Here is a 21,749-nt window from a genome sequence, read left to right as displayed (position 1 = left end):
ACTTGGTCCTGCTTCAGCACAGGGTCCTGGACTTGATGACTTCTCAAGGTCCTTTCTAGCCCTACATTTAGATGATTCTGTGAATTGTTCAGAATGATCTTAGGGGACATAAGTAGTAATGTGGTGAAAATGAGCAAAGGAAATCTTTATAAGGAAAAGGCTGGACAAGATGGCCTAACTGGACTTCTCTATCTCTTAACAGTGCTTATTTCCTTTATATATAAATACATTTTTTTCAGGAGGGAAAAGGTGTTACACTTATGTGAACCAAGAGAGTAAAATAGAAAAATGAGCTTTTTACCATTTGAGGTTTTGCATGTCATTCTGTTTCTGTTCTGCATGCATCTTTCCAATGTAGATTTCGTGCTTGCTGGGTCAGATTGAGTTGGAAGGTCGAAGGCCCCCTCTGATGGCATCTGGTAAATCGTTGCCTTGTTTCCAGCCTTATGATTTTTCCCCTAGATCAGGGGGATTTGTGACTGGCAGATTTCTCACAGGCATCAAACCTGCTGTAAGTATTCTGGTCAGGTTCCTGTTTCTATTTCCCTCTTTCATGCCTTACTTGTACCATAACTTATTTACATTCAGATACTAAAGTAGAGCATGTCCTTGTAAATATCTAGACAAGTAGGCCTTATCCAACCCTATTTTTAAGTGCTGCTCTTGAGAACAGTAGTTCATACTCTACCTTAACATGCTCCCTGGCAACATGAAGCTGTTTTATATTTTCTCATGAAGACTGTGCTTGTATCTTAGGAATTCTTCTTTCACTGCATGGCTGGCAGGGAAGGTCTGGTGGATACAGCTGTCAAAACCAGCCGATCTGGATACCTTCAAAGGTAGGAGTTGCTCCTTGGAAACTTTTGACATCTTAAAAGTATTTTTTCATGAAATATTTTAACTTAGGCAATAGATGTGCATCATCTAGTCCAATTGTACCAGAAGCTGGATGGTGGGTTCCTAAAGCATGATTTCACCATGTAGGCTTTTGGGCTAAGAAAAAGAAACATTCCCTTTCTGAGGGCTTAGATCCAATGGCTCTTTTTCATCTTACCTTCTCTGACTTGTATTGATACTGGCTTCTTATCTGTACCAGGAAAAGCAAGTCCTGGGAATGAAAATAAACAGATTAGCGTGCAGTGTCAGTTTTCTTGGCCAAATAGTTTTAGTAGTCCATACTCGGACAAAACTCCTAAGGCCTTCAGAATAGGCCCCCCATTTCCAGTGCAGTGAATTTTCAGCAGTAAGTGACATGATGCAAAATACCCTCTTACATGTTCAGTGCCCTATCTCGAATGTGTTGGTCTCAATCCCACTCCTGTTGAATGCGTGTCCATATCTCTCAACTCACCACTAGCAGAGAGGCCAAAGGTCAAAAGGGGCATAAAGTGAACTACCCTCTTGTTCACTGAGGTGGTCCCTTCAATTCATGTTCAAGGAAAATGGGAGGGACGGGGGGTGCCATAACTGCGCTGTGGTTACACAAGATTTCAGTCTCCAGGATTCCTGATCATCCCTAAAACTTCCTTGAAAAATACTCACTAGAGTAATAGTCCAGTTTAAAAATCTGTCATAACCTAGTTGTTCCATAGCCTCTGACAACACTTGTTTTCTTGCAGGTGTATCATAAAGCACTTGGAAGGGCTGGTAGTTCAGTATGACCTGAGTGTGAGGGACAGCGATGGCAGCGTCGTGCAGTTCCTGTATGGTGAAGACGGGCTAGATATCCCCAGGACCCAGTTCCTGCAACCCAGGCAGTTTCCTTTCATTGCAGATAACTATGAGGTAGAACACACTGATCTTAAACTCACATGGTGAGGGGAAAGGCGTGCACACACTTAGCATCTTGTAGATCTGTTTTGAATACAATGGCATAATTGCTTTCATGGCATTGTCTGAGTGTGCCTCTCTTATTTAATATAGTATTTTATTTCCCCAACTCTTTCAGACTATAAAAATGTCTTATCAGAATAAGGAATAACTGAGTTGAGCTTCAGAGTAACAGCCGTGTTAGTCTGTATTCGCAAAAAGAAAAGGAGTACTTGTGGCACCTTAGAGACTAACCAATTTATTTGAGCATGAGCTTTCATGAGCTGTAGCTCACGAAAGCTCATGCTCAAATAAATTGGTTAGTCTCTAAGGTGCCACAAGTACTCCTTTTCTTTTTGAGTTGAGCTTGATTCTCAGTGGAGCCTCAGGCATGCTCATACCTGTACTCTCCCCTCTACTCGAACCTTGGCAATTGATATGAATCCAACCTAGATTATGCAGCATCACCATGGCCAATATTTTCCCTTCAATACTGTCACGTCAGCCTTAATTATTATGGAGTGGTAATAGTCACATGAAGCAAAAATAGTTTTAAAAGTCAGCTTTGTTGGAAAATAATAGAACACGTTATGAGAACTGAAGATTTTGAGGACCAGTATATGTCCATTTCAACTCTGCCTTTGTATTTTCAGTTATAATAAATGTAGGGTGAAAAATTATCATAAGGAGAACTAGAAGACACATGCTTTGGGTCTCTTTTTCTAGGTGATACAGAAGTCTAAACACATAGATGAAGTTTTATCCAAGATAGATCCTCGGCAAGCAAATCAACATTTCAGAGCTATCAAAAAGTGGCAAACCAAGCATCAAGTTTCTTTGCCAAGAGAAGGCGCTTTTCTGCTGTATTCTCAGAAAAAAATGGCGAGAGTGAGGGAACAGACCCTAGGAGGAGAGATCATAAATGGCAGAGACCCTGCAACCCTACAGGTAATGCAAAGAGCAAATGAACTGATTTAAAAGCTTGAGTACAGGATTCTGGAGTGGGGGGGCGGAAAATGGCTCCAGCGCCTCTTTACTTGTATATTATGTCTTTTTATCCCAAAGTGCTATCTGAGCTACTAAAATGTACCCATCTTTTGAGATGGAATGTGCCAGCCTGGTAAATGCTTAATGGTGGGCAGAGGCTAAGAACTCTGGGGCAGGCCCTCAGATCTTGAACATCCACAATGAGTAGGTCTCCTCTGACAGACTGATGCACAGCAAACTAGATGAAAGTCCATTTAACTGGGAAGGATGAAAGGCTGAGTCAGCTCTGCTTGGTATTTCAAGCAGTATAACTGTTCCGAATCTTATACTTCAGAGCACTAACCTGTCTTCTGTAGCTTCTAATTAATAAAGCAAATGTGCAGGCAAATGGTGTAAACAGGGGCAACTCCACTGACTTCAGTGGGGTTTCTTTTCCTATAACAAGTCTGAATTTTCCCCATTAATTATATGTGGTTTCTTTTTTGCACAGAAGCTAAATTGTACTTTGTTCTCCTAAAGCTTCATAAATTCTAAAGCCAGAAGGGACCACTGTGATCATGTGGCCTGACCTGCTGTATAACACGGGCCAGAGAATTTCCCCAAAATAATTCCTGTTTGAACTAGAACACATGTCCTAGAAAAGCATCAAATCTTAATTTAAAAATTACCAGTGATCAAGAATCCACCTCAGCACTTGGTAAATTGTTTCAATGGTTAATTATCCTCACTGTAAAAATTGAAGCTTCTAATGCCGGTAACTCAGCTGAAATGATTATAAATTCTTTCATTGATCTGATTTGCACATTTTGTGATGTAATTACATTTCCACTAATTTTCAGGGCAATGCAGCTACATGGAATGTGAAACTTCTTTTTACCATGGGCCCCATTCATCCCTGAGCTGAGCCCTGGAAGAGAAGGGAGTTACATGAGAAATGAATTTGACCCATTGTATATATCAGATACTTTTGTTTGGTGTTGGCTTGTGCAATGCAAAAGATGAAAGGTTGATCCCCCCCCCCCCAAACTGAAGAACAGAAATATGGCCTGAGACAATATAATCTCATCTTTTTGTCCTGTCAGCACTGATAAGGTTCAAGCTAAATGGAAAATCTCCATTTAATACCTATTGGGCTAGAGCCTTGGCTGGTGTAAACAGGAATAGCTCCACTGATTTGCTAGGTTTACATCAGCTGATGATCTGAGGAAAGTGGTGTTTGTATTTCAGGTGGTGTCACCCTTTTCTCTGAGGTGGTATTGGAACAGTGCCCCATATAATAGGAGTCCTTTTTCTGCTAAAAGTGCCATTTTTCAGATGACACTTGCAACTGACAGAGATCATTCAAGAGTGTATGTCACTATTGATTAAAGTAGGTGTGTTAACTTCAGTGCCCTAGATATTTCATTCCATTCTGTCTGCGGAACATCTTCAATTATAATTGGAAAAGGTATTCTTCACTTTATCCTAAACAGGTGCATAGTGTTATTGTATACTGTTAAACTATATTGGGGCAATTGACTCTCAGAAGTGGCTGCATGTCAGTGGTGGATGAAATGACCATTGTGTATTGCAGGTATATCTACTTTAAGTTGGTTACGTGTTTTGGGATCAAAGATGCGATCATGAATATAAACATCTCATATGACATCTGATATTATCTCACTATCACACTGGTGATCTTTTTCCCTTCTCTGTGGCTTGATGTAATGCTGCATGGGTAAACTGTGGCTCATTTCGCAATCCGCTGTTTTCAGTTACTGAAGATGTGGTATGAACTGGATGAGAAGAGCCGGAGAAAATATCTAAAGAGGACCTCTAAGTGTCCAGACCCCAGCCTGGCCGTCTGGCGTCCAGATATTTATTTTGCATCTGTTTCAGAAGCATTTGAAAGTGAAGTAGAGAATTACATCAATGAATGGAATGCTCAGAACAATAGCAACTATGTAAAATCAGAGCTTTCTTGTGATAGGTAATAACTTTAATATATTTACAATGCCTCTTTCCTCTTTCGCCCTTCTCTCCCCCCCCCCCACCCCCGCACAAGGAACACTGATTTGGATCCAGGATGGTAGTGATAAAGTCTTTACCATCTGGTGGTTCTGTCTTGACCTTTGTGAAATGGGTTAGTGGGTCTCAGTCTGGTTCCTAGGAAACAAATGTGTCCAGCACAAAACCATGGCCACAGTTGGTACCTTTATGGTCATGCTCAACAGAGCTCCCAAGGACTGAATTTCCCATAGACACGGATACTTGTCTCTGTGTAAAATGTGGATAATGGTACTGACCTCCTTTTTGTAAAGCATTTTGAGATCGGATGAAAAGCGCTATACAAGAGCTAGGTGTTATATTATTATCCTTAGAGATGCACCTCAACCCTATTCTGGAGAGAGGGTATCTGCTCTGTGGATAGAGGGCTGACAATCCAGCAACTTTCACAAGCACTAAATTAACAAATATGTGTTTTGACATCAACCATTACTTGTACAACTCATCCTTGATCTCAAGAGGACTACTGGTGTGAATAAGGGTTGCTGGAAGGCACTCTCTGTCAGTTGCACTATACATTTCCTGCTCTATTTATGCAATGGTAAAATATTACAGTAATACTATATTAAAAACTCACACTAATTCTCACTATACCTCAGTGAGATAGATAGGAATAGCAAGTTGTAGTAAATGTATTCACATTTTAGAAATGGGGAAACCAAGACAAAGAGGTTATGACTCGTTTGAAGGCTCCTAGTTCTATGCTCAGATCAGTAGACTGTGCCTCTCAGGTTTAGATTATGCCTACACTGCCTGGGGGAGGGGTGATCCCCAGTGGGGCTAGACAGACTCATGCTAGCTCAGCTTGAGTTAGTGTGCTAAAAATAGCAACCAGGACATTGTGACAGTGGCTCAGGCTAGCTGCCAGAGTTCAAGCCTGCCCAACCCCTGGGTCTGAGCTTGGGTAGCTAGCCCAAGCCGCTGCCAGTGGTGCAGTGCCCACGCTACTATTTTTAGTACATTATCTTGAGCTGAGCTAGCGTGAGTCTGGAAATCACAGTTCCCCGCTGCACGTAGACATACCCTTAAAGTTAGATGAATTGGCGTACTATTTGTGGAGGACTAAGTGTTTGCAGACCCATCCCTATCACTGACTTTTCCAAAAGCAACCCTGGGTGTAAAACAGAAAACGCTCCTGATAACCAGAGTAATGCTGCAGTCTGCACCTGGTTTCTACTTTGTACAGTGTTGAGTTAAGCCTCTGTGTGCGATCATCTCTTGTCTGTCTTCAGATTAAACAGCTTGTTGCATTTGAAGTGGCAAAGGTCCCTGTGTGACCCAGGAGAGGCTGTGGGTCTCCTTGCGGCTCAAAGCATTGGGGAGCCTTCCACGCAGATGACTCTGAACACCTTTCATTTTGCTGGCAGAGGTGAAATGAATGTCACATTGGGTATTCCAAGGTAAGAAACTTTTATTCCCTCTGGGTCTGTTATCCCTCTTGAAGCTTGTAGATAGTACACATTAATACTTCCTGGAAACTGCATGTGTGAACTGAGAGCAGAACAGTCCCTCGAGGTTACTGATCACTGGTGACTGTGTATGGAAAACAAGGGTGTTTAAAAATGTTGTAGATTGAAAGAAAAACAAATAAAGATAAATTACAGAAATTGGAGGTGGAACAGACCTATTAATAGCCATCTAGTCTAAGAGGAAGTGCGGTTGAATATCCTTTTTGTTTTGTATTTTTAGTCAGTACGTCATTTTATTTCACATCATTTCAGGCTTCTTAGAATCCAGATGATATTCCAATTGAGAGCTATATTCTGTTTATTTAGTATGTATTTGATGATGGGGGAAATGAATACCAAATTGAAATGGAACAAGTGTTGCACTGGCCATAGCTTTTAGATGCACACTGATTTGAGGGAGGTTGCAGAGAGTATTGCATGCTACCTCATTAAATGAACTATATTCTTATTTGATTGTATTATGCCCTTATAGCTTAATTTATGAGAGTATTTTCTATTAAAGGTTGCGGGAGATCCTCATGGTAGCTAGTGCTAACATCAAAACTCCAATGATGAGCGTTCCTGTGTTTAGTACCAAGAAAGCTCACAAGAAGGTGAAAAGGCTTAAGAAACAGTTTACAAGAGTGTGCTTAGCCGAGGTGAGCCTCTCCTTTATGTTTTTGTGTATGTTTTGTGACTCCTTGCAGCCAAAAGTGGGTACACTATCAGTCAGCAACTTAATAAACCATTGCTTGTCCCAGATTTTTCCAGAGGGTGCAAGTTTGAATAGGGTGAGAGGGAGGAAGGCCTAGAAATTGATTTTGGGATTTGGAGGTCCTTTTACGACTATTCTTGCCTACTGAATTCATTGAATAATTAGATCGTTGGAAAGAGGCTTTGATAAGTATGACTATATAAAGTAAGAAGTACTTGAATTCAAATTCACTTGAATAAGAGCACTGTCACAGGTTAGAAACTGACCAAAGGACAATAAAGAAAGGGTAATGGTGCATAACAGTATGTTGAGGGGAAGGTCCACGCATTATCTCTGAGGCAGCCTGTCTTGGTCTTGCCACCCGCTCATTTTGTTAAGCTCTCGAATTGGAGATTTTCATTGTCTTTAGCCTTTAGGAAATGCGGTAATCCTAAAGAGACTTGCACTAGAGCAATGGTGGGAAACCTGTGGCCTGCACACAGCCTGTTGAGGTAATCCACGGGCGAGCCACAAGACAGTTTGTTTACATTGACCGTCTGCAGGCACGGCCATTCCCAGCTCCCATTGGCCAGGAACAGTGAACCGCAGCCACTGGGAGCTGCGGGCGGCCGTGCCTGCGGACGATCAATATAAACTGTCTCGCAGCCTGCCAGCAGATTACCCTGGTGGGCTGCAAGTTGCCCACCACTGCACTAGAGGAACCAACTATTTTTCTAGGTTTTTCCCTAAGCTACCTGGGGGTGCTGTGCTGGGGAGGAGGAAAGCACTTGGGAAAATGGAGAGCTCAGAGTCCGATCTATTCTGTATTTCCCCTTTTTGACTGCTTCCCACACTCCTCTAATACCCTACCTTTTCCTGCTCCTGCTGTGGCATCTTGTCCCTTCCTAAAACTGGAAAACAGCAGGAGCAAACACAAGCTGCTGCTGCTATGTGCATGAGGACCTGACACATTCAATGAGCAAGTGAATGTGAGTCACTAGCTTGAGTCTGACCCACTGAGGTGTGTGTGAGCTCTTCTGGCTTCTTGGAGGGAACAGGGAAAGAAGGTGAAGCAGTTCTGTCAGAGAAAAGGCAGCGTGTATACAAATCTGCCGAGTTAAGTTTGAGCTGAAAGTGCCAAATTAGGCTTACTCCTGGGGGAATTCTGCGCCACTGCACATGCGCAGATTTCATGTCCCCGCAGATTTCTTTGCTTCCCCGCAGAAAAATGACTTTGACAGGGAAGCAAAGGGAAGCCACAAGAGAGGTCATGCGACTCTCCCCAGCATTATGTTTCGGGTGCCTAAGGCAGCCGGCAGAGAGGTAAATCGCTGTGGGGTAGGGGGCAGGACTGGGGAAGACTGGTGGCTCCTGCCCTGCACCGGTCTCAGCTGCTAGTCCTGGCTGGGCTGGGGAGAATGGGACTTCCTCTTCCCCTGGACAGCATCTGGGGCTGGGTCAGACCCACCCCCAGATTTCTCCCCAGACTGCAGGAAGCTCTGCAAACAATCCACCTCTCCCCTGCTTTCTGCATCCATCACTCCTCAGCTGCAGGGAGAGAGATCACTGTATGGGGAGCTTCTCCCCCATCCACGCAACCCCTGTGCATTCAGACCCCCTCATATCCAGAAATCCCCCTCCTCTGCCCCCCTAGCCCCACTCCCTCTGCACCTGGACCATCCCAACAAGCCACCCGTACTCAGATCCCCATCCCGCTGAGCCCCAACCATCTGCACCTGGACCCTCCACTGAATCCCCCCCAACCTCTTCCCCTCCCCAACCTCTTCCCCCCCCCGCTGAGCCCCAACCACCTTCACCTGGACCCCCCTGCAAAGTCCCATTACTGTGGCACCCAGAACCCCCCTGCATCCAGATCCGCCCCCCCACTGAGCCACCCGCACCCAGATTGCCCCACATAGAACCCTCTCAACCCACCCAGGGATCCCCCCACACTAAGCTCCTTCACACTTGGATCCTGTGTTGCTGAGCCTGCCTGCTCACACCTGGTGCACCTGGCATGGAGGGGCAGGGCCCTGGGGTGTTTCTGGGGCAGGCCCGGTCCTTGCACTGTGTCAGGGTTGGGTGCAGCCTCACTGCAGAGTCAGTGTCCTTGGGCGGGGGAGCTGTAGAGTGATCTCCCACTTCTGTGCAGCCAGTGGCCTGTGCTCCCCAGTGCCATGCTGGAGCCTCCACATTTATTTGACAAATAAAATATGCAGATTTTTTTGGCACAGAATTTTTAATTTTTTGGTGCAGAATGCCCCCAGGAGTACAGGGTGTAGTCTCCTTCCCCATGTCCCCAAAACCAGCATGCAGGGAGCGTTTGACAGCTTGCTACATGCAACTCGTCTCCTATAAAAAGGGATGAAGTTCTGGGGAGTGGATGAAATGCCTTGCTTGGAGGAGGCAGAATTTTACTCACTGCTGTTTCAGGTCTTGCAAAAAGTTGAAGTTGAGGAGTCTCTGTGCATAGAAGGGAAGCTAAGCAAACACCGTCTCTACCAAATCAAATTTTATTTCCTGCCATATGAATACTATCGGGAGGAGAAGTGTCTGAAGCCGAGGGACATCTTATACTTCATGGAAACACGGTCAGTTCACTTTCAAATCCCTCCACTGTTCACTCTTCACTCATTCCATCTGCATAGTCCTAAATTCATTCTAGGCTGCAGGATCTCGCCAGGGCTGCTTGAGGCTTCCAATTTTGGACACTTATGAAGGGATCTGTGCAGTAATGTCTATACACATGTTTGCTGGGTTAACAAAGGGATTTAAATGAAGAATGGCAAAGGTTTCAAAATAATAAACGGTAGAGATCTGCACATGCATTACATAACTAGTCTGTATGGGTGGGGGGCAAATTTTCAACTGTTCTCTACTGTCACGCCTAAAGAATAATCTGTATAATCAACCCCCTCTTCCGCTTGTGTAGTATCTATTGCAGGCAGGATTGTTGAATTATAAGGGATTCCACGACTCTCTGACCAAATAGGAACTTTCTTACATCAATAACATTTCAGGAGAGGCTGATTTTCAGTGTTTATTACCAAATGTGGTGTGGCTGAGAGCAGATAGTTTATCTGGGGAGACTGATCCCTTCCATCAGATCTTAATCCAAACTTTACATATACAGTAAAAGAAAACCCAAGAGGAACCATGCTACAATTGTTTTGAAAACTGTTCGGGTTTTGTGTGACAAAGGAGAGTTCACCATTCCAGCATTCTTTGTTCTTCCCTCAGGTAGTGTTAGCTCAGACTGAGATCTTTGAAAAAAAAAAAAAAAGTCTTGACCGCTCTCACTGCTAAAAAAATGTGATAATAAACCAGCAGCACTGAAAACTGCTCTCCTACCTCTCTTTCAGTTTGATAGCCCACTGATCTTGATGGGTGAGCTAATTGTTTGTTTAAGCTTTGGATAGGTAGTTTCATATGTAACTGAAAGACACACATCATCATTCTTGGGAAGAAAAAAAAGGTGGGGGAGGAAAAGCAAAATAATTTGTCCCACCTTAAAAGTCCTTTTAAATGCATCAACAAGTTTGTCCTCTGCTTCTGAATTGACTGGCTTCCTGAACAGAACATATGCATCTTGCAATGCCTGGAAGATGATTATGGTACTTCTGAGCTTGGAGATTTTGCACTGCATTTTCTTTTAGATTCTTTAAAATCTTGCTGGAAACGATTAAAAGGAAGAGTGCAAAGCTGGCGTCTTTCAATGTGGTCAATACTCGTAAAGCAACTCGGAGGGATCTAGATGGCAGTGGTGGAGAATCCCAAGAAAACCAGGTGAGGGGAAAATTAGTTTCTTAGAAAATCCCTTTACATTTTTCTTTGTGAGCTCAGCACATCATTAAAATGCTATTATCCATAGAATGCTAATGCTTGTCACGTATAGTGCTTTATATGACTATACAAATACTGTCTCCATTTTTGAAGCACTAATAATTCTCTAAAGATGCCCTTTATGTATATACCACCTCTGTATTTTTATAAAAACCAGTCTTATTGACAAGGGTCTGAAAAGCCAATTTGGTGACACGCTCTGCTCAGAATAACATTCCCAGAGAGTGGCACGGAAATGAATAGCTTACTATAGTTTGGCAAACTAAGGTCTACTAAACTCCCATGTCCCTTAGGATTTACTGGATGAAAGTGCCCAGTTGACTTTAGCCCCAGTGATTGCTGCCCTCACTTTGCTCTTGGGTTGAGGAGCAGCATTTTTCAAAGCCTGCTGGCCAGCTCTGTTTCATCTGAAGGCATTGGGTGTTGGCTAAACAGGGTAATAGTGGATATATCCTCGACAGACTTGTCTCTTGTTTAATTCCTGAAAGTATCACCAACTGGACTTTGTTGCTCCTGTATAATAGGATTCTGAGTGTGACTTGATGAACTGAATATTCTTCCACTTACACTGAAAACAGTCTCAGGTGGAAGGATAGGATAATGTTGCATTCCATAGGTTTAGCAGAGTGCTTTTAGTTCAGGGGAAGCTTCCAAGTGGTCAGGCTTTTTCTTGTCTAACATTGGGCATATTTCAGGACCAGAATCAAAATACAGAATCTGCTTGTGCTTCTCACTTGTAACTGTTCTCCAAGCACAGGATGATCATGAAGCTGATGAGGAGGAAGCAGGGAGGCTCGTTGATGGTGAAGCAGATGAAGGGGATGCTGATGCTACAGATACAAAACGAAGAGAGAAGCAGGAAGAAGAGGTAATGACTTTGGGACCAATTCTAGAGAGGTGCTGAAGACCGCAACTGCCATTGACTTCATTAGAGCTGGTTCAGAGAATTTCCATCAAAGCAAAATGTCAAACAAAAATGGGAAAGAAATTGTGAAAACTTTTTCCTGTTTTTTGATCAGCTCTGTGCTTTGGTGGGAGTAGAAAGTACTTAGCATCCCTGGGGATTTGGCCCATTCTGTGAAATCGTTGGCCTGGAACCTCACCTAGCATCAGAGATTAGGTATAAACCACCTTGTCAATCTGGACACCATCTGTCCAGTATTCCTTAGTCTGATAGACCAAAAAATAGAAATTAGAGATGACAAAGACTTGGTGGATTTTCTAGTCCATCCCCTGCTGATGCAGGATTGATGCATCTGGTAGTCAAGTTGTCCTTGCTGTAATTCAATCTAAATTTACTTAATTTCATCCCATTACTTCAATTTATAACCCTTCTACAGAATTAAACAAACCCCCTCCTTGTGTGTTTATATTGTATAGCTATTATTTAAGACAGATAGCTATCATTTCAGCATAAGGGTGAACTAGTTGAAATATGTGGAGTTCCTTTAGAGTCACTCATAGAAGCATTGCTCTCTTCCCAGAATCCTTGAGGAAACAGCCATATTTTGCACGATGGTGGTGTACATTTATATATGTGTATGTGTGTATGAGATGCAGTCTGAAGTTAATAAGGCTTAGTAAAACTTATCATGCTGAGAAATCATATCACTATTGCAAAGAAATTGAGACTAAAATGAATACGTACCACTGTCTTTATAGGCAAAACCTGCCTTTTGAAGGGTTAAAAGTGAACTTCATGTCAACCTGTCTGTCAGGAAGATCACTTCCACAGTGAGGGGTTTGTGTGAACAAAACTGCTTCCTGCAGTGCTCTCCACATATATGGGGTCTAGATTGGATTTTAAGCATATAATCTCTGTGCAGGTTGATTATGAGAGCGAGGAAGAGAACAGTGAGGAAAATGGTGACGAAAATCCAGAAGAGGACGAAGGCATGTTGAATGATGATAAAAGGGCTGAGGATGCTGAAGAAGGGGTTCAGAATGAATCTAATTTTCAGACTAAAAAAGAAAAAGGACCCAAACTAGAGCATTCAACACAGCTAAGAGTTAGTGCTGTGATGAGCAGTCATCCATCTATAGTCAACTATGCATATGATACAGAAAGTGAGCTCTGGTGTGAGGTAAGATGGTGGTGACTGGAAACTTCTGCATCTGTATGTGTGCGCATTGATATCTTCAAAGCTACAGTGCACAGTTACTATAATTCAAAGAATAAATAAATCTCTCTAGTAGAATGCTGCTGCTCTTTCTCAGCACTACTATTATTAACTTGCGGATATGTCTATCCAACTCATGCATGTAAGCAGGTATTTCCTGGCTGTAGATTTTAAATTACAGGAACTGGAAGTGTTTTTTCTAGTGGCAATTAACAAGTTTTCATTCTGCCTCAGGCTTTTTATTTAATACACGCCTAGGTCTTTCCATATGAGGGATGATGGTTGACATTACCATGGGAGACTATTTGGGTGTGCTGTAAAGGTGTAAAAGCAAGGCAACAATAGGCTTTGTGTGTGTGTTCAGAGCAGGGAAACCTGCATAATCTTCCAAAGTGCATGGCCAGCAAAGGAGACTCATGTTAATTGGGGTGTGTGAAGCGAGCATGCAGCTTTGCGGCTGTAAGAAGATTTGGCTTAATTGGACTGAGCAGCAGATAAAGGGATCCTCTGTGTGGCTGAAACAAGAGCGAAATTGTTTAGAGCTCATGTCAGTAAGGCCTTAGCTGCTGTGTGAGAGTGAATAGGCCTGGAGTGTATTGTTTCCTGTTAATACCCATCTGTTGGAATACCCATCAGGATCTGGGGCAAAAAATGGGATTGGTCCTGCTTTGAGCAGGGGGTGGGACTAGATGATCTCCTGAGGTCCCTTCCAACCCCGATATTCTGTGATTCTGTGATCTATCCATTTGTAAATAAATGAGTACTAGGATAAATGTGTTTTTGTAAATCTTTTTCCCCTAAAAAGAAATAACCCAGTGTTTGAGCCTATACCTCCCTGTCCTCTGACTCAGTCCAACACTGCATTGTTCTTCTTTCTAGGTTTCACTAAAGCTTCCTCTGATGAAGGCATACTTCGACCTCTCCTCCATCCTAACGTCCCTCATGCAGAACACAATTGTCCATGAGACAAGAGGGATCACGCGGTGCTTCTTAAATGAAAGCACCAATAAGAAAGGAGAGAAAGAATTTGTTTTAAACACTGAGGGAATAAACCTCCCAGAGCTATTCAGATATGCTGATGTATGTAATATGTTTATAACCCCTGAGATGTCTGTAATTGTTGTGTAATGTTCTAGGGAAAAACCTGGGAGACGGGCACCTACCTCCTCCATTGATTTTCAGTGGGTGCTGGGTACCTAACTGCTTTTTGACCCTCTGGAAATCTCCTCCCAGCAGGTTCAAAATGTACGTGCCACGTCTCCCTCAAGCGAACCCTTAAGTCACTTTTTGATCTCTTCGGATGGACTTTTGTGCAGAGCCACAGAATATCTTATTGCCAAGATAATGACCAGAGACGCTCCACTCTCCTTGCAGCTGTCTCTGAAAGTGTTACTTGAGGAAGCTCTCCCATCTAAGTGAATCACAGTAGTTGGAGATGAATAGATCTGTTATGCTGCCTACCCCATCTCCCTACAAGTTCAGGATTGTTGCATGCACTGTAAGCTCCAGTGCTTTGTCTGAGAGTTTCAAATGCCCCAAGCATCATGCTTTCCACTATGTAAGAGACGTTTCCATAGTCTAATAGATCTCATTGTTGGGAATTTCCTCTGAAATTGTTAATTTTTTTCTTTGCTGAATTTCCATCCCTTACATCTGATGATGTAAATGATGATGATGTTGTTGACCTGGGTATAAAACTATATGTACGTTTTCTCTATGGCTAATGCTGTGCCTGCATCTGATCACTTTGTAATTGACTATATTGGCCCTCCTTGAGGTAATTCGAGCAAGTGGAGAATTGGAGAAAAATTATCCCAGTTTATCTGGGGGAGGTACAGTAACTGCTGTAATAACTTTCACCTATCTTCCTTGCCTCCAGCTTTTGGACCTAAGTCGGCTTTATTCCAATGACATTCATGCAATGGCTAAGACCTATGGAATCGAGGCTGCCCTGAGGGTGATTGAAAGGGAAATTAAAGATGTGTTTGCTGTGTATGGTAAGATATTGTTGTTAGATCAGCTGAGTTAGTCTTGTGATTCATCTGATTTTCATTAAGATGGGAAAACTTCACCTCTGGAAATAGGTTTGGAAAGTGACCTCTTTGCATTAGCTACTCCTTCACTTGTGTATTTTCAGTCTCTTCTTTGAATCTATAATTGATGTATCTAACGTCTCATATTGAATTCATCCTCATGATATGTGAGCATCTTCTCTGAGATAATTCTCTTGTTTAACTGATTGGTTTCCATTTATTCCTCAGTAAAATCACTGGAGGATATTGGCTCTATATTTTCTCTTTTTATATATATATAGCGTCAATATCCTCCAGTGATTTTAATGTAAAATATTATGATGGCATTGTCCATTGAAACTGTTAAGGTGAAATGGCTAATGCCACCTGAAGTGCCTGCATAGATTTGTCTTTCAGCACTAACTGGCCCGTGTCTTACTATGAATTACAGCCCGTGAAAAGAGGGAAGACTGTTTTGGACGACTGCTGGTCTGCAAATGCCTCTGTAGTAGCTGCTCACTAATATCCCCATTTTTATTAATGCCTAGCTTTTTGTGCTATTTAAGAGCCCTGGGATATATGTTGGTAGAGGCTGTTAACAGACTTCACCATCACACTGTATAAATTTCCGAAGCTCCATCATAATTATGTGGTGTACACCTGCTGGGGTAAAGCCTCCGACCTCCTGCACATGTGTAGTAATTCCCCAATAACAAAGCTCTGATGATCCACTGCACAGGATTTAGGGGTAACCATGTGGGGAGGCAGGGGGCAGAGGTCTGTACTGTAGTGGCTGGACCAGAAATGACTTATCCAACTTTGGCTGAACAAAGATGATGTGTGTGTTATTGCTATCTTTAAAAAAAAAAAAAAAAAAAAAAAATGTACTGCCCCAAAAGACCAGCATACTGTTATCATACATGATGAAACATTCGGGTAGCTAAGGCACAATTATCATTATAGTCCCTCTGCAAATCCATTATTTCATGCAATAAAGAGGAGGTCTGATAGTGTTGCAGCGAATGGTTGATGCCAGTTACTGAAAGGAGAAGCACCACTGCATCATTAGTGACTTACTTGTGTCGTGGTGAAGGAAATAAAGAGATTTTCTCCCCTTCCCCTCCCCCAGCTCCATTGATTAGACTATAGGGATTTAACTTAGTGCTGGTTAGTTCTTGAATGTTCTCGTGTTCCCTTTTCCTGTGCTGTCAGGTATTGTGGTAGATCCTCGGCACCTTTCTCTTGTGGCAGATTACATGTGTTTTGAAGGTGTTTACAAACCGCTGAATCGTTTTGGAATGCAGTCCAACTCCTCCCCTCTGCAACAGATGACGTTTGAAACCAGCTACAAATTTTTGAAGGAAGCAACAATGATGGGTAAATAGTTTTAGTTGGAATTATAAGTCTCTGTATTACTGCTGCTGCATTTCACATCTGCTTGGTTTCCCTTTATAACTCTCCACTCTATTGAGATATTTAACTACATTTTAAAACTCTCTACAGAGAGCTCCTTGCATGTCAAAAAGTTTGAGATAAATTGGGATGCTCTTTTTAATATAGTGATGACAGCTGAAATAAGAAGCCTCTCCCATGGGGTGGTTTGTGGAGTCTAACATTCTTTCAAGAACCAGATAATGCTTGTCTATAATACCTTGAAGATCTGGCCTTTCTTCTCTGTCTACACCGTTAAAACTCTCTTCCAAGTCCTTCTCTCATGGCTGTATTGTATCCTCTGCCTGGCCTGCTATAACTTTTTCCATTCATAATGACAGGTTTCAGAGTAACAGCCGTGTTAGTCTGTATTCGTAAAAAGAAAAGGAGTACTTGTGGCACCTTAGAGACTAACCAGTTTATTTGAGCATGAGCTTTCGTGAGCTACAGCTCACTTCATCGGATGCACGAAAGCTCATGCTCAAATAAACTGGTTAGTCTCTAAGGTGCCACAAGTACTCCTTTTCTTTTTCCATTCAAATCAATTCAACATTCTGCCAAAATCATCTTCCTAGTTTGTTGCTCTGAAAGCATTTGTTCCCCTCTTTTCACCAGTGGCTTCTCCTTGTTCACTGTTTCAAACATAAGCCGCTTGTCTGTATTCCTTTAATAGGTTATCCCCGTTCTACCTAGCTGCTCTAACTTGTCACATATTAGCCAGACCTTCATTTTGTCAACATCCCCAGCCTTCACCACCTACCAATCAGCTTCTTTTTCAGACTCTTTAATGCTTTCTTCCTTGCTACCTATATAAATGGGAAAAGCTCCCCAACAAAATCTGTTCAGCCATTACCTTCACCTCCTTTTGTCTGTGGACAGACACAAGTTAAGGGTGTAGGATCACTCCTTAACACTGAATATACTGGTAAGAGACAGAAGATCATTTTTTAAAGTTTAGAAAGATGATTAATATTAAACTGCACTGTGCACATGACAATCTGCAAAGGCAGAAGTGTAAATACAGGATTAAATTGAATAAAGAAGGGGTATGCCACATTGTTTCTTCCTGTATTTATATATTTAGCATCCTAGGTGGATTTAGAAATAACATATCATCCCTGCCAAGTGAACATCAATCTTATTTATACAGGTAACATCACAAATAAACACATGAAATATGGAAGAAACAAAAGGGCATAAGGGGTCAGTGGAAAGTGCTGTAGGGTGTTTAGGAGTGGAGCGGTAGATCTGGAAGTTGTTGGCAGCATTCAGATGGAAATTGAAGTCATGGTCTGGATTATGGTGGTGTCAATTGAATTTACAACAAATTAGATGTAGTCAACTGGATGGTCTTCTGTCATTTCTATGGGATTAAATACATGTAACCTTTTGTCCTCGCAGTGAGGAGTACTGAAAGTGCATAGCATAGTGGGTGGTGCTTGGTGTTCCCGTCTCTGCTACAGCTGTGCAAGCGAATAACTGCCTCTGATGTTAGTCAGAAATAAAGCCTCTTTGTTAGCTTATTACATGAGACAGTCATAACTGTTCTATTTCCCCATGAGATGTTAACAAAGCAAATAGTTGTTCTTTGAACATTTGTCTACATGGATTTCATTTCTGGTGTATATGTGCCCCAAGCATGCAAAATCAGATTCTTTTGTCCTGCAGTGCCCTAAGTCTCCTTTTGGGCACCCATCCAAGGGTCCAGCTGTCCCTCGGTTCCTTCTTGCTGCCTGTGACATCTGTGAACTTTTGTGATCTTTCTTAGGCTAGTCATGGTGGTTTCTCTTGTTGTTATACTCCTGTTGGCATTTAAAAAAACACTTTTTTCCTAATAGATTAAGGGACACCCCTGTAGAATGTGTCTACAGTGAAAGTGATTTTAGTTCTCTTCAAATCTAGCCAAAAAGATCTAAAACTAGTCTTTATAGGAAGAAGCTAGTAATAAAAAGGGATGTTCTTTATTTTTGTTTGCTATATACATCAGACCCTCGCTAGAATGCGGGATTTGGGATCCATGCATGGGGACCATGTTAAAATGAATTACAATTAAAGTAATTCAATTTGGGATCCATGGCTGCGACCACGTTATATGCGAATTCGCACTATGTAGACGCATGTTCTAACAAGGGTCCGGTGTACTTCCTTAAATAAACACACATATCAACGAAATGTTTTATCAGGAGGCCTGAAGTGCTGTGTTCTCCTTTAGAACTCTGCATGCATTCTATTTTCATGCCTGTTGATAAAAAGGGCTATCTTAAATTGGTTAAGAAAACAGGACCTGGTTCTCTTTTACACCAGTATAGAGTAACATGAGTGGCTCGTATAATAGGCTGGGGAAGGCTGTGCCTCCCCAAACAGCCCAGCGAGGCCCCTCCCTGCTGCTGCTAGCCGGCTGGGGCCGCGCCATGCAGCTCCTCAGGACTGTGGGGAAGAGGGGGGTGGGATGGCTGCATGCCACCCCCCAGGTGCTTTGGGCCTGGAGGTGCTTGGGCAACCTGGGGTTGGTGAGGGCTGGTGGGGGTGGGGTTGGGGGGAAGGGAGGCGGAGGGGCAGGTCCTCAGGCGGAAGGGGTGGGCCAGGCCGGGGGCTAGCCTCCCCGAGCCTGTGGTTCACCCACCGCCCATGACCCTATTGAAGTCAGAGGAGGTACTCTAGTGTAGAACTACTGTGAGAAAAGAATCAGGTCCACATTTTCCACAGAGATGAATTCAATCCAAACAGCAGATGGCAGCATCTGTCTGAGATGGCAGGTCTGACTTCTTTGTCAACAAAATAAATACTTGAATCATTAGCATTTTTGTAACCTGTAAAAGACCTTTGGGAATGGCCCTAATCTGATTTTTGTTGAACTCTTTGACTTAGGTGCCCATGATGAGCTGAGATCTCCTTCTGCATGCCTGGTGGTAGGAAAAGTTGTCAGAGGAGGGACTGGTTTGTTTGACCTCAAGCAACCCCTTACATAGTGTTTTGCCTCTATTTTAAAAAAAAAATTAAGTGTGGCTATCACAAGAAATGTACGCACACTGCAGTTGTTTGCAAAGCCTCTGCTGAAATTTCCAAACCAATGAATGTTTTTGTACAAGACCATTAATGATATCTTCAGGGTGTGGAGGGATTCTATATAATGTGTATCCAGTTTTTCTCTTGATCTCTTGGGTTTGTTAACTTAACTAAATGATGTACTTTGTAAAGTATTTGATGGGAATGTTCATGCCTAAAAACTCTCCTCTGGCCTAGAACCCTTCCTTCTCTCCCTCCACCCCCTGCAGTACTGATCAAAATGAAATTATTGTTATACACTGGAGAGAGATGAACAGAGCTGTGTGTGTCTGATTAGGAGCCAGGTGTAGCTTTTGACATGTACAATTCAAAGGGGAGAGTCTGCTCGCTTATCTGAGGTATCTGTGGTATTTCCAATTTATCTGGATAGGCCTTGGGTATCACATTGCTCAGTCACATGATAACTGTACCTAATCTTATTTGAAACAGTTTTGGGACAAACTCACAAGTGGCCTTGAGGAGCAGTGTGTTGACAGGAATGAAACTTGTGTGCTGGAGACAAGTCCTGTTCTTTTATTGTATTTATTTGTACTGTACTGTTACGATTTTTAAAGAGATACAGGGCACCTTTTCCTCTTCGCTCCAGTCATTAAAAAGAGTGTGTCTGTGACAATTAATGGGCTCTCTGGGGAAGACCATGATTTGAATGCCATGTATTCACTAGTTCTTTTAGACCATTTCAATACCCGTGCTTGCCCCAAGCAGAACTGTCCTCAGTGAAATGTTTCTCCTCCTCTGTTAAGATTTCTCTCTAGAGCATCTGGAGCAAAATGAACTGCTGTGAACGTGACTGCACAAAGCAAACATGTAACTTTATTGTAAAGCAGAATTTAAACTTCTACAGTAAAAGCTTTTTTATCCAGCATGTTGGGGAAATAAAGGGTGCCGGTGAGTGGAAAAATTCCAGTTAACTAAGAGGGAGGGAGTTTGGGTATTGGGTTGGGGCGTGGGCTCTGAGAGGGAGTTTGGCTGCAGGAGGGGGCTTGGGGTGCCAAATCCAGGGGGCGCTCTTCTTGGGTAGTTCCCTGCAAGCAGCAACCTGTCCCTGCTGTTCCTAGGCAGAAGTGCCCCTACCTGAGCGCTGGCTCCGCAGCTTCCATTGGCCGGGGACCGCAGCCAAGGGGAGCTGCAGGAGCAGAGGCAACGCACAGAACTGCCTAGCCGCGCATTTGCCTAGGAACAGCAGGGACGGGTAACTGCTTGCAGGGAGCCGCCTGAAGTGAGCACCCCTTGGATCCAGCACCTTGAGTGACCTCCGGTACCCCAAACCCTTCGTGGCCGTTCCTCCGCCTAGGAGCAGCAGGAACATGTCGCTGCTTCCGGGGAGCCACGCGCAGCCAGACCTTCTATGAAGATTGGAAATGCCGGTTTATAGAGCTTTCTGATTGGTACAGGGCCGGATAACACAGCTTTTTACTGTATTTTGGTTTAAAATTATTCTGTGTAAGGGAGGATCTGTAATAAAGGACATCGTCAGATGTTGGAAAAACACCTTTGTGTAGTTTCTCTGTGCTGTTAAAGCTCTAGCATCAGCATGCAGGATCTTTTACTTCCTAACAACAAGCTAATGCAGGAGTGCCAGACTGTGATGCTGAGAGCCATGTTAGCCACGTATCAGGAATAGTTAGGGTGATGCAGTGTCCGTGTAGATGCTGTTACACTTATATCGGCTGTTGGCTGTCATTGTCATAGCATGGAGCTGTGAAATTGACAAGAAAGCCAGGCTGTCACCCCGATGCAGGTGGGGGGCTCCAGCTAGAGCCCTGCTCCTAGCTGGGCTGTGCCTGCCCCTTTGGGTTCTGGCTCCCCCAGTCTGGCTGCTGCCTGGGCTCCGAGCTGGGCTGCGACCACCTAGCTCCCCAGTGGGATCCCAGCTAAGGCAGTGTAAGCTGGCGTGGCCATCCCTCTGGGTCTGCGACTGAGGGAGGCCATGCCTCCTGGCAGTTTAGTCTGCCAAAGGAAGTAAAAACAAAAAGGGGGGAATTAGCAGTTCTTAGTGGGCCCTGGCCTTCAAGTGGGGCAGGGCCATAAACAGTCTGGACTCTGGCCTGCAGTTTTAGCCCAGCTGTTAAACGAGGCACGGAAGCAAACAGAAGGGCTCCAGTTGGCTTGTAGTCAGGCCGAGCTGTAACAGTTTTAGCCCAACTGTTAAGCAAGGCGGGACAGCAAACAGTCAGGGCTCTGGCTTCTAGTGAGGCAGAGCTGTAACTCCAGCCCGTCTGAGGGCTCTGGCAGGGGTGAGCGCCAGTCACCGTCTGTGGGGCTCAGCTAGGGCTGACTGAAGAGCTCAGGC

The 21,749-nt window shown here is 43.4% G+C and overlaps 1 protein-coding gene across 3 annotated transcripts in view; it reads left to right on the top strand.

The window, feature by feature from the left end:
• Positions 1-20,947, top strand: part of POLR1A (RNA polymerase I subunit A) — a 54,763-nt gene extending 33,816 nt beyond the window's left edge. For 2 of the 3 annotated variants that reach the window (XM_043544863.1, XM_043544865.1), the window contains exons 20-34: positions 359-511; positions 757-839; positions 1,620-1,785; positions 2,536-2,757; positions 4,551-4,765; positions 6,075-6,242; positions 6,814-6,949; positions 9,418-9,575; positions 10,641-10,770; positions 11,579-11,695; positions 12,654-12,911; positions 13,827-14,027; positions 14,827-14,944; positions 16,172-16,336; positions 19,259-20,947. In XM_043544863.1, the coding sequence (XP_043400798.1) occupies positions 359-511; positions 757-839; positions 1,620-1,785; positions 2,536-2,757; positions 4,551-4,765; positions 6,075-6,242; positions 6,814-6,949; positions 9,418-9,575; positions 10,641-10,770; positions 11,579-11,695; positions 12,654-12,911; positions 13,827-14,027; positions 14,827-14,944; positions 16,172-16,336; positions 19,259-19,359 (2,391 nt within the window). In that variant the 3' untranslated portion in view covers positions 19,360-20,947. The remainder of the gene's footprint in view (positions 1-358; positions 512-756; positions 840-1,619; positions 1,786-2,535; positions 2,758-4,550; positions 4,766-6,074; positions 6,243-6,813; positions 6,950-9,417; positions 9,576-10,640; positions 10,771-11,578; positions 11,696-12,653; positions 12,912-13,826; positions 14,028-14,826; positions 14,945-16,171; positions 16,337-19,258) is intronic. The other variant, XM_037898276.2, reaches the window with a different exon arrangement.
• Positions 20,948-21,749: the final 802 nt, after the last annotated feature.

Source organism: Chelonia mydas, chromosome 4 (genome assembly GCF_015237465.2).
Source record: "Chelonia mydas isolate rCheMyd1 chromosome 4, rCheMyd1.pri.v2, whole genome shotgun sequence".
Classification (NCBI taxonomy): domain Eukaryota; kingdom Metazoa; phylum Chordata; order Testudines; family Cheloniidae; genus Chelonia; species Chelonia mydas.
This window is presented reverse-complemented; position numbering and strand designations above follow the sequence as displayed.